We start from the raw sequence: 13,435 nt of genomic DNA, 5'->3' as shown, positions 1-13,435 counted from the left end.
AAACTATGATGACCAACACCTCAAAAATGTTCTTTATAGTAATTTTCATTTCCTGAAAGTCTGGGGTCATGCTAGGTATCACTAAAGACCTATAAAAATGCAGTTTGAATCCCTGAACTGCAACGTCTGTTCAGTCGTTTAATTTTATTATTCTTTTTATTATTTTTTATTATTTATACTTTATATCAAATGACTGAACAAACGTTGCAGTTCAATGATTCAATGATTCAAACTGCAGACCGGAGTCAACCTGCTGTGAACTTGCTGTAATTAAATAACCAGCCAGTTGCTGACGAGCTGTATTGAATTGATTGCTGTCAGTTCGAATCAGCTGAAGCACCATCATCCACAGAGAACCCATTACAGTTTGTCCAATGGAAAGTTCTTGAGCATGAAGCAAATAAGCGGATAGTTTATGATCCAAACTCAACCTGAAATCTGTAACAAAACAAAACAAACAAACAAAAAAAACAAAAAAAACAACAAAACAAAACACCAAACAGCTGCAATGCATCTAAGCTCATAACTTTCACCAGGAAATGACACTGACTTTATTTCCATGTGATTCATGAGTATTTTAGAGACTCATCACTGACTCATCATTTTTTGAGAAGTTGCTGAAAACTGTGGAAATTCTATTTCCAGATTTGGAGGGTGAACTTAAATCGAAAGGTGAAGGAAAAAAGAAAATTATCTCACAGGTTGATTTATTTTTAGGCAGCTGGTTCCTGGCTGTGAGAGCTGATGGTTCCTGTGTTCCAGTAGGTCAGCTGACAGTGAGCTGCCAGGCAGAGCTGCACACACACAGACACACAAACACGCTGATTTACTGTAAGTCTCCATTCAGTGCAGATAACCCAGAGGCAGTTTCACACTAAGAGATGTACCCTTTCCACTGCAGAAACTCCAGGTGCACACCAGGTGTCCCTATTGTTTACAAGATGCCGTCCTAATCAGGGCTTTGAGTCTGTCTGTTTACAGACTCAGATCCATCAGACTCACTACTACGACTAACGACTACAAATAACCAAGTGAAAAAGTACCTAGTCTTTAACAAGCCTTTTTAGGCTTAAATGGATTTTTAATTAAACAATCAGCTACCACTTGCAACATATTAAATCTTATTTTTGAGATCCAGCTTGGGTCAAGCTGCTGCTTCTGATAAAAACTGAAAATGGAGCGGTTGCATCTCAATGCATGTGCCATAGAAAAATATTTTTGGGAGATTTAACATGTTGAAATACATTAAATCTGATATTTTCCACACTTAAAACATTAAGCATAAAGTATGAATGCTGGGGTGACATCCCTATGTAGATAACTTTGCTTATTATTATTATTAACAACTGTGTGCATTGTTATTAAACGAGCTGTGATGCTGATTCTGCTTTACACTCAACCTTCGGCAGTTTGTTGTAACAAAATACAGCCACAAAGATGTCTTTTTCCAGTTAATTTGCAAACTTAAAATTGAGCAAAAACATTTTGACTGTAAAGTTTATTCTGAGCATATAAAACACTGTTTGCAATGAATGAGACTAAAAACTCTCCAACAACTGAAGGATTCGACATGGTTGTTGTTTGTTTTGTGTCCCTGTATCACAGATATTGCATTGCTGATTTGGATTGGTGTTTTTTTTGTCAGCATCTAGCCCTCTCCAGCAGTTTTCCAATGCATTTAAGTACCTGTAGAAGTACTTTTTTCAGCCAATAAAGAGAACAAATGCAGTTGAATTTTAAATAATTTCACTCCCCGCGGTGTCGATTTTATTTTAAACCATTCTAATTACATTTTTTACCACCTCGAAAGAGGTTGAGTTGGGTTTTGAAGAGAAAGGGAAGAGATGGATAAAGGGAAAAAGATAATGATAACGTTTAAACACAAGGGGAGTCAAAAGAGGAAGGTAGAGGAGAAAAGGTCAGTGAATCATGGGAACTTCCCCAGAAATCTGAGCCAATAACCTAATAAAGGGATGGTTATAATGCGGTTTTTGGTAGTCCTGCGACCAAAATCTCATATCCTGATATAAGACATCTATCGTCCGATAACAATATAAATCACAAAAATTTTACATTTTCTGTAAATTCTGTGAATCTCCGGCGGCTTGATTTGCGTGAAGTGTTTCCAGCTGAGCGTCGTGTACCTGGAGTCGAGTGTTTTAACCAATGCATGAAACTATACATTTTTAGACATAAGTTGTAACTTAACGTTTGAGTCTAAGGTTTATTTTTTAGCACCTGACGTCTCTTTTTTGCTTCTTATCCGTAAATATTTTTGCATACTCTTTAACATGATTTGGTTTATTTTGAAAAGTCTCAACAGGATCTTGAGCTTTATTGTGAGAGGTTTATGTGGAAAATAAACAAGCGGACACGCAATGGTTTTATCGTTGTTGTTGCTAAAGACAGCGCTTGTCCGTCTATAGTGTGGTTATATCAAATATAAGAGGAAGAGAGAACTTTAAGAAATTAATATAGCCACTACAGTGACCATCAAAACGATGAAAAAATATTGCCGTAAACGTTTATTTTGCCACACCACGAAACAAATGATAGCGTAAAATGAAACGATAGACGTTATGTCGTCAGCCGATATATCGTTATATCGAACAGTCCTAGTCCTGCAGCACCTTTTCACTTCTTTTGTTCATTTATCATTATGAAATGATAATTTTACTCTTTTTATCTTCATTATGTCACTGCATATAACGAGATGGCAAAAACGGCTGTTTATCAACACAAAATAATTGAATAATAAATACATATATTCTTCGTCTTTGCAAGCTGTATATTCGTTGATTCAGATAAAGTAATCAATAACAGGCACTATTAGTGTCATTCTTTGATGAAAATGTATTTAAAGATATGTATGAAAACTTATTCCATTGACTCCAAAGTGTCACTGCACTAAAAATTGTTTTTATTTTTTTTTTATTTACAAACAACAATCTACATGTAATCTCAATAATATAGAACTAACATGGATGTCCACATTCGCTTTGAGATCAGCTGCTACACGTAATACATGAATTTGTAGGGATTTCAATGTTATAAAAATAATTGGCTAAAGCAAAATCCATGTTAAATTTAAGCTTTACATGAAACCACAACAGCCTCTTGTCTCCATGATCATCCAGTCTCACACAGTGACCATAACAACCGTCCTGTTTAGTGTGTGCGTGACATAAGTTAGTGAAACATGACTGCGTGTGTGATAAAGTCTGGTACTGAGGGAAAGACTTTTGAGTCATGCTATTGTTTAATATGTCAACAAACCAGAGTCTGCTTTCCCACAATCAACTAGAACATTTGCACACACAGAAACCTCTGACTGGCTGATATAAAACAAGAAAAATGTCTGCTGGTATTGATGTTTGGTTGATTAATTGATGTCCTTGTTAACCCTTTGAGTCGTTTGTATCCCAGGTGTGTTGATTTTGTGAGATAATGTAACCATGTGGCTCTGCTCACCCCTTCCAGGAGCCCAGCACCAAGCGCAGTAAGCCTGTATCCCGGGTAGCGTCTCTGGCCAGCCTGCTGCCCCCCGTCAAGACAACGCCGCTGAAGAGGATTGGCCAGACACTGCAGGTAAACCAACAATCACGTCTTCAGTTTTTTTTAGTAGTAGGTTATTTAAGATGGGAAATGAGAGTGGCTCTTATCCTGCTTCCCATTTTAAGTATTAGGTTTGATGAAATTAGATCAGAGATCTCGTGCAGGGGCAGCTATGAATACTACAGTTTAGAGTAGAAAATAGCAGTGAAGTGAGTGTGGAAGTGCCTTAAAACTGCATTCTTTCTAATGGCAAAAAGACGACTGGTTACACAGAAATCTCTGAAGATATCGCCACCTTATGAATGTGCAGCCAGATCCTGTCCGATTTCAAAACACAAAAATGGCAACACCCAAAACACTCAGCTTGACTTCAATAGCAGGTGACATTACAGTATACTGGCACCTATGCTGAGGGAGTGGAGGGAGGTCATAATTCAAAAAACAGTTTTATAGTCAAATAATATTATTTAGTAATATCATTTATGGGGAAAATTGATGAGTTTTTACTTCCAGAATCAGGGATGGCAACAAAAGTTTTAGGCTACAGAACAGTACAATTTAACAAACAGAAATAAGTTCTAATATATATTTAAACCATCTTCTGTTTCTGCAGCGCACCATCAGTCTTCGTAATGAGGGCCGTGCAGAGAGAGCTGCTCCTCCTCCTCCTTCCTCCTCGACAACAAAGACACGTGTTATCTCAGCGACACTCTCGAACCCTTCGTCCTCCATGACTGCCCCGAGGGTTTCAACCGCAGCTGCTCCGGCCTCCAAGCGTCGGGACAGCAAGCTGTGGAGCGAGACATTTGACGTCCGACTGGGAGCGGCACAACCTCTGAGCCCCAAAGAGATAAAACGACAAGAGGTGAAAATCAGTGAATTTTTATCAGTTTATTTCTTATTTAAAAGTCTTCAGGTACATTATTTCATTTCATTATTATAATTTAAATACTAGAATATAGTCTCAAGAATGATCAGTAGAATAGAATAGCTCCTTTTTGTCACTGTACATGTTCAACGAAATTTTGGAAACACTGCCAAACAACAATGATGAATGAACTTTTTGGCCTGAATCATAGACTGTATGTATAAAAAATGGAAGTAGCCAATGTTGCCACCCATTTGTTTTTGGACTCCACATAATTAGTGATAAAACTAGAAAAAGAAAAAAGAGAACGTCACCCATCAAAATGAAGCACAGCGTCGTGGACCAGCTGTACAGGCACCAACACCAGAAATGAGTCCAGTCTGACTCAAAAAGCGGCTGACTGCAGCTGTGTCGGCATTCCTGTCAATTAAAGGGCCTCATACCTAACTTCACCATAGAGCCGTTATAAAGGGGGAAATATCCATAGATTCTAAAGCTGTTTATATACCACACTGTAAACATGTTTGTTTCTGCTGTAAAGTTGGGCATTTTAACATGGGAGTCAATGGGGCTGACTCACTTTCTAAGTCAGCCTCAAGTGGCCACTCCAGATACTGCATGTTCATTTTTCAGCCACTGAACCAAGCTAACACTAAAGTCAATCTGTAGCATTGAGTTCTCAAAGTAATTGTTCTTCCTTTGCAGGCTATATTTGAGCTGGCTCAGGGCGAGCAGGATTTGGTGGAGGATCTGAAGTTGGCCAAGAAGGTGAAGTAACTTGTTTATTTATATTTCAATGAAGAACTTGCCTTCAGTGTCAGTATAGTCACCTGTGTTTCTTTATGTGTGTGCTGTAGGCCTACCACGACCCAATGCTCAAGCTATCCATCATGACCGAGCAAGAACTGAACCAGATCTTTGGTACTCTGGAATCACTTATACCTCTGCATGAAGGTAGGAAAATATTTTAATTACCACCATTTACATCATCTTTTCACAGGAATCTTTAGTCATTTGCATGATCTTTATGTAGACATACAGATGAATGACATATATAACAACCTTAATGCTCTGTGTATAAAAACAATCTGTAATGGATGTTTGATAATTCATTGCTTTCTTAACTAAAATTAAACCGAGCCTCATTAGCGTTCAGGTGGAGGAGTCATGGCAGTTAAAGTAAAACAATTAGTGATTTAGGTTGGCCACGTTTTTTTGTTGTTTTTTTTTTTGTTGTTGTTGGTTTTTTTTATTTTTGGTCGATACATTTTTATATACACTTACATATTATCATGTTAGGCTGTGTGCAGGCAGGCAGGAAAAAAGGACCCAAAATGCAGGACTCTCAAAGACGGGACTGGAACTCAAAACGCAGCTTTATTGCTAGAAAAAACTCTTAATAAATTAAACTCACCAAAACAAAACTCTGACCGGCGAAACTAAGGACTGACATGGACCAGGCGCTTGAGACAAAACACACAGCTTACAGGGCTTAAATACACAGTGGAGTAATCAGGAAATGGAAAACAGGAGAGAGACACAGCTGGGAGAAATTAAGGCTAACGAGACAGGGGAAGTAAAAGTGAATGCACTGACATAGGATGGGGACTATCAAAATAAAACAGGAAAAAAGAAACAATTTACAAAGACGCGGACTTGAGACAGACTGAAAGAATATAACCCTTAATACAAACCAAAACATAACTCAAAGAGCTGTGTCAAAATGACCCAGGACCGTGACACATATTTACACTTCTATTGTATAAAATATTAGAGTTTAAGTCTAAATTTCATTTTGTGGAGTTTTCCTTTCTCTGTATTACTTGATGCCCTTAAAGCATCCATTATTCTCACTCTGACGTCTCTTTTTATAAATTTTAACTTTTCTGTCTTACCTCAGATTTGCTGAGTCGCCTCCGAGATGCCAGAAAACCTGACGGGTCCACAGAACATGTAGGACATATTTTAACTGACTGGGTGAGCGTTTTTCTAATCAACAGACAGCAGAATCCAGATATTAGCTCTTCACCAAGTATTTATCACAGTGTTTGTCTTTGTGTCGCTGTAGCTGCCCTGCCTCTCTGCCTACACGCCGTACTGCAGTAACCAGGTCAAAGCCAAGGCTTTGTTGGACCAGAAGAAGCAAGATCGGCGAGTCCAGGACTTCTTGCAGCGTTGTCTCCAGTCACCTTTTAGCAGGAAGCTGGACCTGTGGAACTTCCTGGACATCCCCCGCAGCCGGCTGGTGAAATACCCACTGCTGCTCAGAGAGATCCTCAAGCACACAGCCAACGACCACCCGGATCGACAGCACCTGGACGAAGCGGTGAGGAAAACTAAGATTGCAATACTTCATCAGTTTGGGTCACCAGATAAAGCCTTTAAAAAGACTAATACTCATGACTGTTACATAAACTTGCTTAGTGCAGACATGTCTCAAGACGCACCTTCATCCCAAAGACAGTCGAGGGACAGTAAGGCAATAGACAAAGATGCAGACAGAGAAAATCCTGGCTGCCTCTTCAGTGTTGGCAGAAGATTGAGAGCTGTAGAAGTCCATGACTGTCCAACCATCCATCAACTCAGCTGACCAAAAATGTCAGATGAGATAACAGTGTGTTTGTGTGTCTGCCCCACAGATGCTGATGGTTCAAAGCGTGGTGGCGGACATCAACAGGCAGACAGGAGAGTCGGAGTGTCAATACTACAAGGATCGTCTGGTGTACACAGAGGACGGACAAAGGGACGAACTCATCGACCGCTCCAAGACCCTCAGTTGCCATGGAGAGCTGAAGAACAACAGAGGACTCGTCAGTACAATTCTACAACTTTATCGTCCTCCCTTCCCCATTTATCCATTCATTAATTTATCCAAAGGTCAAAATGGACCTCAAAGTTTTAGATATTTAAATCGTTGTATGTAAAAGTAATCCTTATGAATGGGAAGCTCAGGCTTCAGGCTGCTCTGCTGTTTAATTGCACCTGATGAGGTGTTGATGAAGACATGCCTGAAGCCTATTGTAGTCCCACTGCAAGGTATACAGCAGGGGGGTTCAGAGGGGCGTAACATAGTTTCAGATGGGTTTTTTAGTCTTGGGTCTTTATGATGTCATAGAGAGGATTGTTGCCATGGCTAAAATATTTACAACAACACTGATTAAATCCAATCAATAAAACATGTTTATTTTCAACTCACTCTTGAAATCAGTGATATGCATTATATGAATTTTCATGACATACGTGAGCTTTTTAAAGGTGATTCCTTAATTTGGTTGATTTTAATGCTATACAGAAATGCTTCTAATACTTTCATAACATTACCATTTTATGACCAAAATCACTCATAAATATCATCCATATATTTTATTGGTATCTCTAGAGGAAGAAATTAAAACCTGTACTCTGTCTGATTCTCTCTTTCTAGAAGCTCCACGTGTTCCTTTTCCAGGACGTCCTGGTCATCACCAGATCCATGTCTTCAAACGACCAGCCAGTCAGCTATCAGCTCTGCCGCCAGCCAATCCCCATTCGTCAGCTGGACCTGGAAGACCTATCAGATGGAGAGATAAGAGTGGGCGGATCCATCAGAGGGGCCTTCAGCAACAATGAACGAAGTCAGTACTGGACACAGCTATTTAAATCAGTGTCAGGTGTGCTGCATGCTGAGGATGTCTTTGTGACCAAAGTTAAGGTTACAAAAGTGTTTTTGTAGTTCTGTGTGGTAGAAACTAAATGTGTCATATTCCGCACTCACCACATGAACTAGTATGCTGATTGTAAGCTAGTATTTAATGTTGGACCTCAATGATCTTGTCCTGAACGCAGTGGACGTCCGTGTAGCCAAAAGATTGAATGTCTAGTGTCTGTGACTGAAACCAGAGGAGCCTGTTGTAGCACTAAATTTACATGAGTGATTCCAGGATTTTTTAAACTGCCCATTCTGGGAAGGTAGCTACACTTTATGGGTGTCCCTGAATGTGCCACATGAAAACAATCGTGAAGTTACAATTTTGATAAGAGGTGTGTCATTTGTCAAATGACTCCAGAGACAGAAAAATGCATTAAATTATATTAAAACATGCTGGTAGAGCTGTCCATGTGATAATCAGTGGGTGTATAAAATCAGAGCGATTAAAGTTTGTATTATGTTGGATTTTTTGACCTGCGTTATCTTTTCGCCTGCCTTTAAAGGGCTGTTTTAAGGGTTAAATCCATTTTTTAGGTTTAAAGTTATTGTTAGGGTTCTGAACTTAGTAGTGACAATAAAAATGATAGATGTATTGATGTACCATCAAACCATGATGTTCAGGTTGTGATCTAGTGAAATGGTATATCAAGGAAAACTAAGAGACTTTGTGCTGTGCTATAAAAGTTGTGCACAGCTCACTTTTGCTTTAGTAAATATACACCTTTATTGGTCATTTGTTTGTTTTTGTTTTTATTTCTGATAATAATTTAGCAACAATGTTTACATATCAGTTTATTCTGTTTATTATAGGATTTTTATCAAATTCCAGCTTATGTTCACCACCTCTGTCTCCTGTTTCTTCTTCCTCATTTTCTCCTCCACACAGCAAAGAACTTCTTTCGGGTTTCATACCGTACTGGAGGCCAACTGCAGAGCCACTGCTTTCAGGCTAGTGACGCCTTCAACAAACAACAGTGGATCAACTGCATTAGACAAGCCAAAGAAGCTGCAGCACTGACTGGAGACCAGCTGCCACAGACGGGACATTGTCCAGAGACGGGGGTCAATGAACAACCAGGGCCACCTGTTGAAACAGTGGGGCTGTGGGGTGTGAAAGGACAGGGCTTGGAGGGAGAGGCATGTCTGCATGGACAGCAAGAGCTTGGACTGAGGGATGGAGATGGGCTGGGTTTAACTCAAGAGACAATGACGGGGAAGGAGATGGAGGCAGATTTGGGTTTGCATGGTAAATCAGAGATGGACGGAGCACTACAGCTTGTGATCAGTGAAGCAAAGACAGGTGTGGAGATGGAGGGAAATCAGGGTGTTGGTGTGGAGATGGGAGCTGAACCAGGAGCCACTGCAGACTTTAAGGTGGATGAAGCGGGGCAGACTCTCAGCAAATGTGAAGATGCAGTCTCCATTTCCCTCCTCTCCTCTTCAATTCCCAAACAAGTGGAGGATGAAGTGATGGAGGAGGAGCGGAGCAGTGCTGCAGAGGAAAGAGAGGATGGTATGGACACTGGCGAGATGGACTCACTGCAGTGCCACAGGTGCTGATAGGATGGCACGAATCAGGACTGGAACTAAACTCAACCAACTTTGGTATTTAGTAATGATGTAACTAACAAAAAGCCAAATGAAACGTATATGAACAAACTTCTTGGGAGAAGTCACGAGACCAACCGGTGCTCACTGCTCACAGACATACTGCTCAGAATTAAGCTGAAGGTGGTAAATGCTTATACTGTGATATGTATGTAAGATGTAAAGTCCAGGAGATAAGGTGAAGTAACATAAATGTGCTCCAGGTGAAATAAAGACTCAGAAAAGGCCAAATTCAAACAACATTAGATCAAAAACATTAAATAAAGAAGACAACTGGCCACTGTATCTGATGAGAACAGAGATAAGATGACAGCAAACATTACACATTTAGAAATAAGTATATCTCAAGGAGATGAGTCAGGAGGATACACACTTATTCTCCACATCGGAGTAAACAGTCACTCCCTAGCAATGTAAAAACATTGTTAGGCAGGCAGTGAGACACTCCTCTCCCTTAGGTTAAATACTCCCAGGACAGTCTCACTGCTGCACCCACTCTGGTTGACCCACGGATGCAAAAATAAAAGTCCCTATAAAAACCTTGGTGAATTTAGAATTTTGACTGTTTAAGGAGAATTGAAAAAGTGAAATAGAGGAAATGATGTTAGCAGTTGCTAAATGGTGTATGCACAGGTTGGTCATAAGACTGAGGATTGGCAGTAATCGTCTTCCGTGCTGCTATCTGCTGTGTTCTAACTGCAGTTAGCCATGGATGTTGTTAAGAGGACTGGATACCACACCCTGTGGAAGTTGCTCACCAGGCACACACTGCTGAAAGACTGCTCAAAGGCCCTCCCTCACAGGTTTCCTTTCCAGCTTCCCCCTGGCTCCATCATAGCTAACATTAACTCACATTTTGTACTGGACCCGCCTTTGAAGAAATAAATCCTGTTCCAACCACCCCTTACCAGCAACAGAACTCAACAGTCTTTATAGTGGTGACCAGGCTGAGAACACTACTTTCACCGAATGATAACAAAACGTATGTCTCCATTTACTGTAGAGATCATCAGTTATTTGGTTACTCTTATGTTTGGGGTTATGAACACAGAAGTATGGGGGTTGCTCCTGGACAGGCTTCTCCTGGATAGGCTACTGCTCACCTCACTGGTCCTGTAGGGTGAGCAGTAGTGGAAAACAGAAAACTGGGAAATGTGAAAACACTCTTAATTATGCCATCATCTCATGTATTTTTGCTCATTGGTATATTTTACATACCAATTCTGTTGTATAGATTGGTGGAGACACAGACTGTATGTAAAACATGGACTCTTCTGGTTGGAAAAATAAGTCTGCAGAATGCCACAATTTCAGTCTCCAAAACTAAAGAAGAGATGTGTTGGATGGTTTGTACCAAACAGGAAATTACAGTATTCTTAGATAAATTCCTTTAAAAGCAAAGCAACAAATCCCCTACTTTGAGCCCAAAAGCCCCCCGTACAGTTGTTATGGAGCCAATGAAGCCAAAACATTAATTGTACCAGGCTGTAAATATGTGGTTGTTGGGCATTTTTGCATGGGGAGACTATGGGGATTGATTTCCTTTTGGAGCTAGCCCCAAGCGGCCATCAGAGGAACTGCAGTTATTGGCATTTGTACATTGGCTTCATTTTTCATCTCTGGCGGGCGTCACTTGGTTTTCATCTCCTGTTTTAGTTTTCTTCTCAGATGTGGGATCGCTTCCTCCTCTGCTGCTGTGTTTCAAAAACTTTTTAAAGCATGTCTGAAAACACTGGAGAGAACTCAGCTGTACATTCACTTTTAATGAGTTAGCAGATTTTATTTATCTTCTGTGTTCTGTAGATTTACAGTTTTTATCATGTATCCCAACAATATTTTGTTAAACTGAAGTAGCCTGCAGCAGCTGAAGCTGCTGCTAAGTGAAATACTCTGTGTTCAACTCTGTATTAAAGAAGGAGCCTGTTGTACATGTACTGTATGTATATAAAGAATGTATATGAAGTATTTGTGTAATATGAATGAAGGGGGAAAAAAACAAGCGCTACTGTTTGTTATATACGTGCTTACATATTACACACAGAATGATTGCTGTCAGCTGTCAATGTTAGCAAGGCTGAAGATGCTAATAATGACATTTACACTTAATTAAGGCTGCCATTTTTTTAAATGAATTACAGTACTGTGTAAAAGCTTTGAACCACCCTTCATTTTTCTATATATCTTGCTAGGGAAATGGGAAATAGGTGCAGCACTTTATTCAAAAATGTAGAAGCGTACATGGAAATAGTGTTTATAGGGCAAAAAAAACCCCTGGAAAGTCAATATTTGGTATGAACACCTTTTCTTAGGCAAGTTTTCTAATAATTTCTTTATGCAGTCTTCGGGAATAGTTTTCCATTCCTATTGAATGAAATTCAAAGCTCTTCTTTGGATGTTGGCTGCTTTTTGCTCCATTCTCATATTTTTGTAGATTAAGCCAAAAGAAATGGGACCAAATGGTGTATTTCTGCTTACTTGTTATATGTAGACAACACTGGTACATCCATTGAGTTAGATGCATTTTTAGTGCTTGAATGTTTCATAGGTCAATGCGAAGTGGTTAAATAAACAGAGAAAAACATTCTTCTGAAAATGTTCAGGTACAAGGACTGGACTGAAAATTAGTGAAATAGCAGCAATTGTCCAAAAAGACTAATTTTTCACTTATTGGGAGCACAATGTAAAGAAATGAGAGGTGGCTCAAAACTTTTGCAAAGTCCTTATAAGAGGAGATTTGGACATCTCTGCTCAGAGAACACTATTGTGCAAAAACGAACAAGGTGATTATAAGTTGAAGTATTATTGTGAGGAACAAAGCATTAATAAATTGTTTTAATAGAAAGCCTTTCATTGGATGGATGGTTACTGTTAGTTTAAAAAAAATTCCTATCGCCTTGCACACACAGAAATGCAATCACTCAAATGCACAAAAGCTACAGTTACAACAAGCTATTCTGATTGCCTTCAAATCTTCCAAACCAGGGGTAAGTAAAAAAAAAAAAAAGACAGATCACGACGGGTGTCATTTTCATGGCATTGTTGTGCACCAACAGGAACAACTGCTGGTGCATTTCATCTTAATACCTAACGGCAGTCAAAATACAAGTGACCTCCACCTGTAAAACCATTACTGTTTTGGAGGTTGTCTCATTGTTGCACTTCTATTGCACCTATTGGTAATTTCATTAACACCAAAGCAGCTGAAACTGATGAACAACCCCTCTGCTACTTAAATTATCAGATCAGTGTCCAAGAAGTTATATTGACTTGTCACTATACTATGAATAAAAAGTGTTCCTGTCATGTTTTTGAGCAGTGTACATCAAGGAACCCAAACAAGTTCCTCATCAGGTCAAGGCTCCACAGTCTAGTTACACCTACAGTCCACTGACCACCCTTTCAGTGATGAGAATGTGCACATCCTGGACAGAGAGGACCGCCGGAGTAAAGAAAGCCATCGATGTAAAAAGTAAAAATCCATCTCTGAACCAGTGAGGGGGGTTTGTACATCTTCCACCACAATGCTGTAATTGCAGCCATTTCCCGGCTTTCTGTGAATGACTGCTCATGGACATTGATCTATGGTCATGCCAATTTGCATATTAACGATCATGAAACTGAGCTCACAGCCTATTGTTAGTCAATGGACATTATGCAAAAGTACTTTTCAAAGGTATAGGAAAGCTACAGTCAGCTGAGACTGAAAAAGTCACTTA

General features: G+C 39.6%; 1 protein-coding gene across 4 annotated transcripts in view; it reads left to right on the top strand.

Moving 5' to 3' along the window:
- The window catches only part of arhgef3 (Rho guanine nucleotide exchange factor (GEF) 3), a 40,778-nt gene extending 27,596 nt beyond the window's left edge, over positions 1 to 13,182 (top strand). For all 4 annotated transcript variants that reach the window (XM_084928971.1, XM_084928970.1, XM_084928972.1 and 1 more), the window contains 9 exons: positions 3,481 to 3,588; positions 4,169 to 4,420; positions 5,129 to 5,191; positions 5,281 to 5,377; positions 6,324 to 6,400; positions 6,492 to 6,749; positions 7,063 to 7,233; positions 7,848 to 8,037; positions 8,998 to 13,182. In XM_084928971.1, the coding sequence (XP_084785097.1) occupies positions 3,481 to 3,588; positions 4,169 to 4,420; positions 5,129 to 5,191; positions 5,281 to 5,377; positions 6,324 to 6,400; positions 6,492 to 6,749; positions 7,063 to 7,233; positions 7,848 to 8,037; positions 8,998 to 9,671 (1,890 nt within the window). In that variant the 3' untranslated portion in view covers positions 9,672 to 13,182. The remainder of the gene's footprint in view (positions 1 to 3,480; positions 3,589 to 4,168; positions 4,421 to 5,128; positions 5,192 to 5,280; positions 5,378 to 6,323; positions 6,401 to 6,491; positions 6,750 to 7,062; positions 7,234 to 7,847; positions 8,038 to 8,997) is intronic.
- The last annotated feature ends 253 nt before the right edge of the window (positions 13,183 to 13,435 follow it).

This window comes from Perissodus microlepis, chromosome 5 (assembly GCF_051167445.1).
Source record: "Perissodus microlepis isolate ML-2025 ecotype Zambia chromosome 5, ASM5116744v1, whole genome shotgun sequence".
Classification (NCBI taxonomy): Eukaryota; Metazoa; Chordata; class Actinopteri; order Cichliformes; family Cichlidae; genus Perissodus; species Perissodus microlepis.
This window is presented reverse-complemented; position numbering and strand designations above follow the sequence as displayed.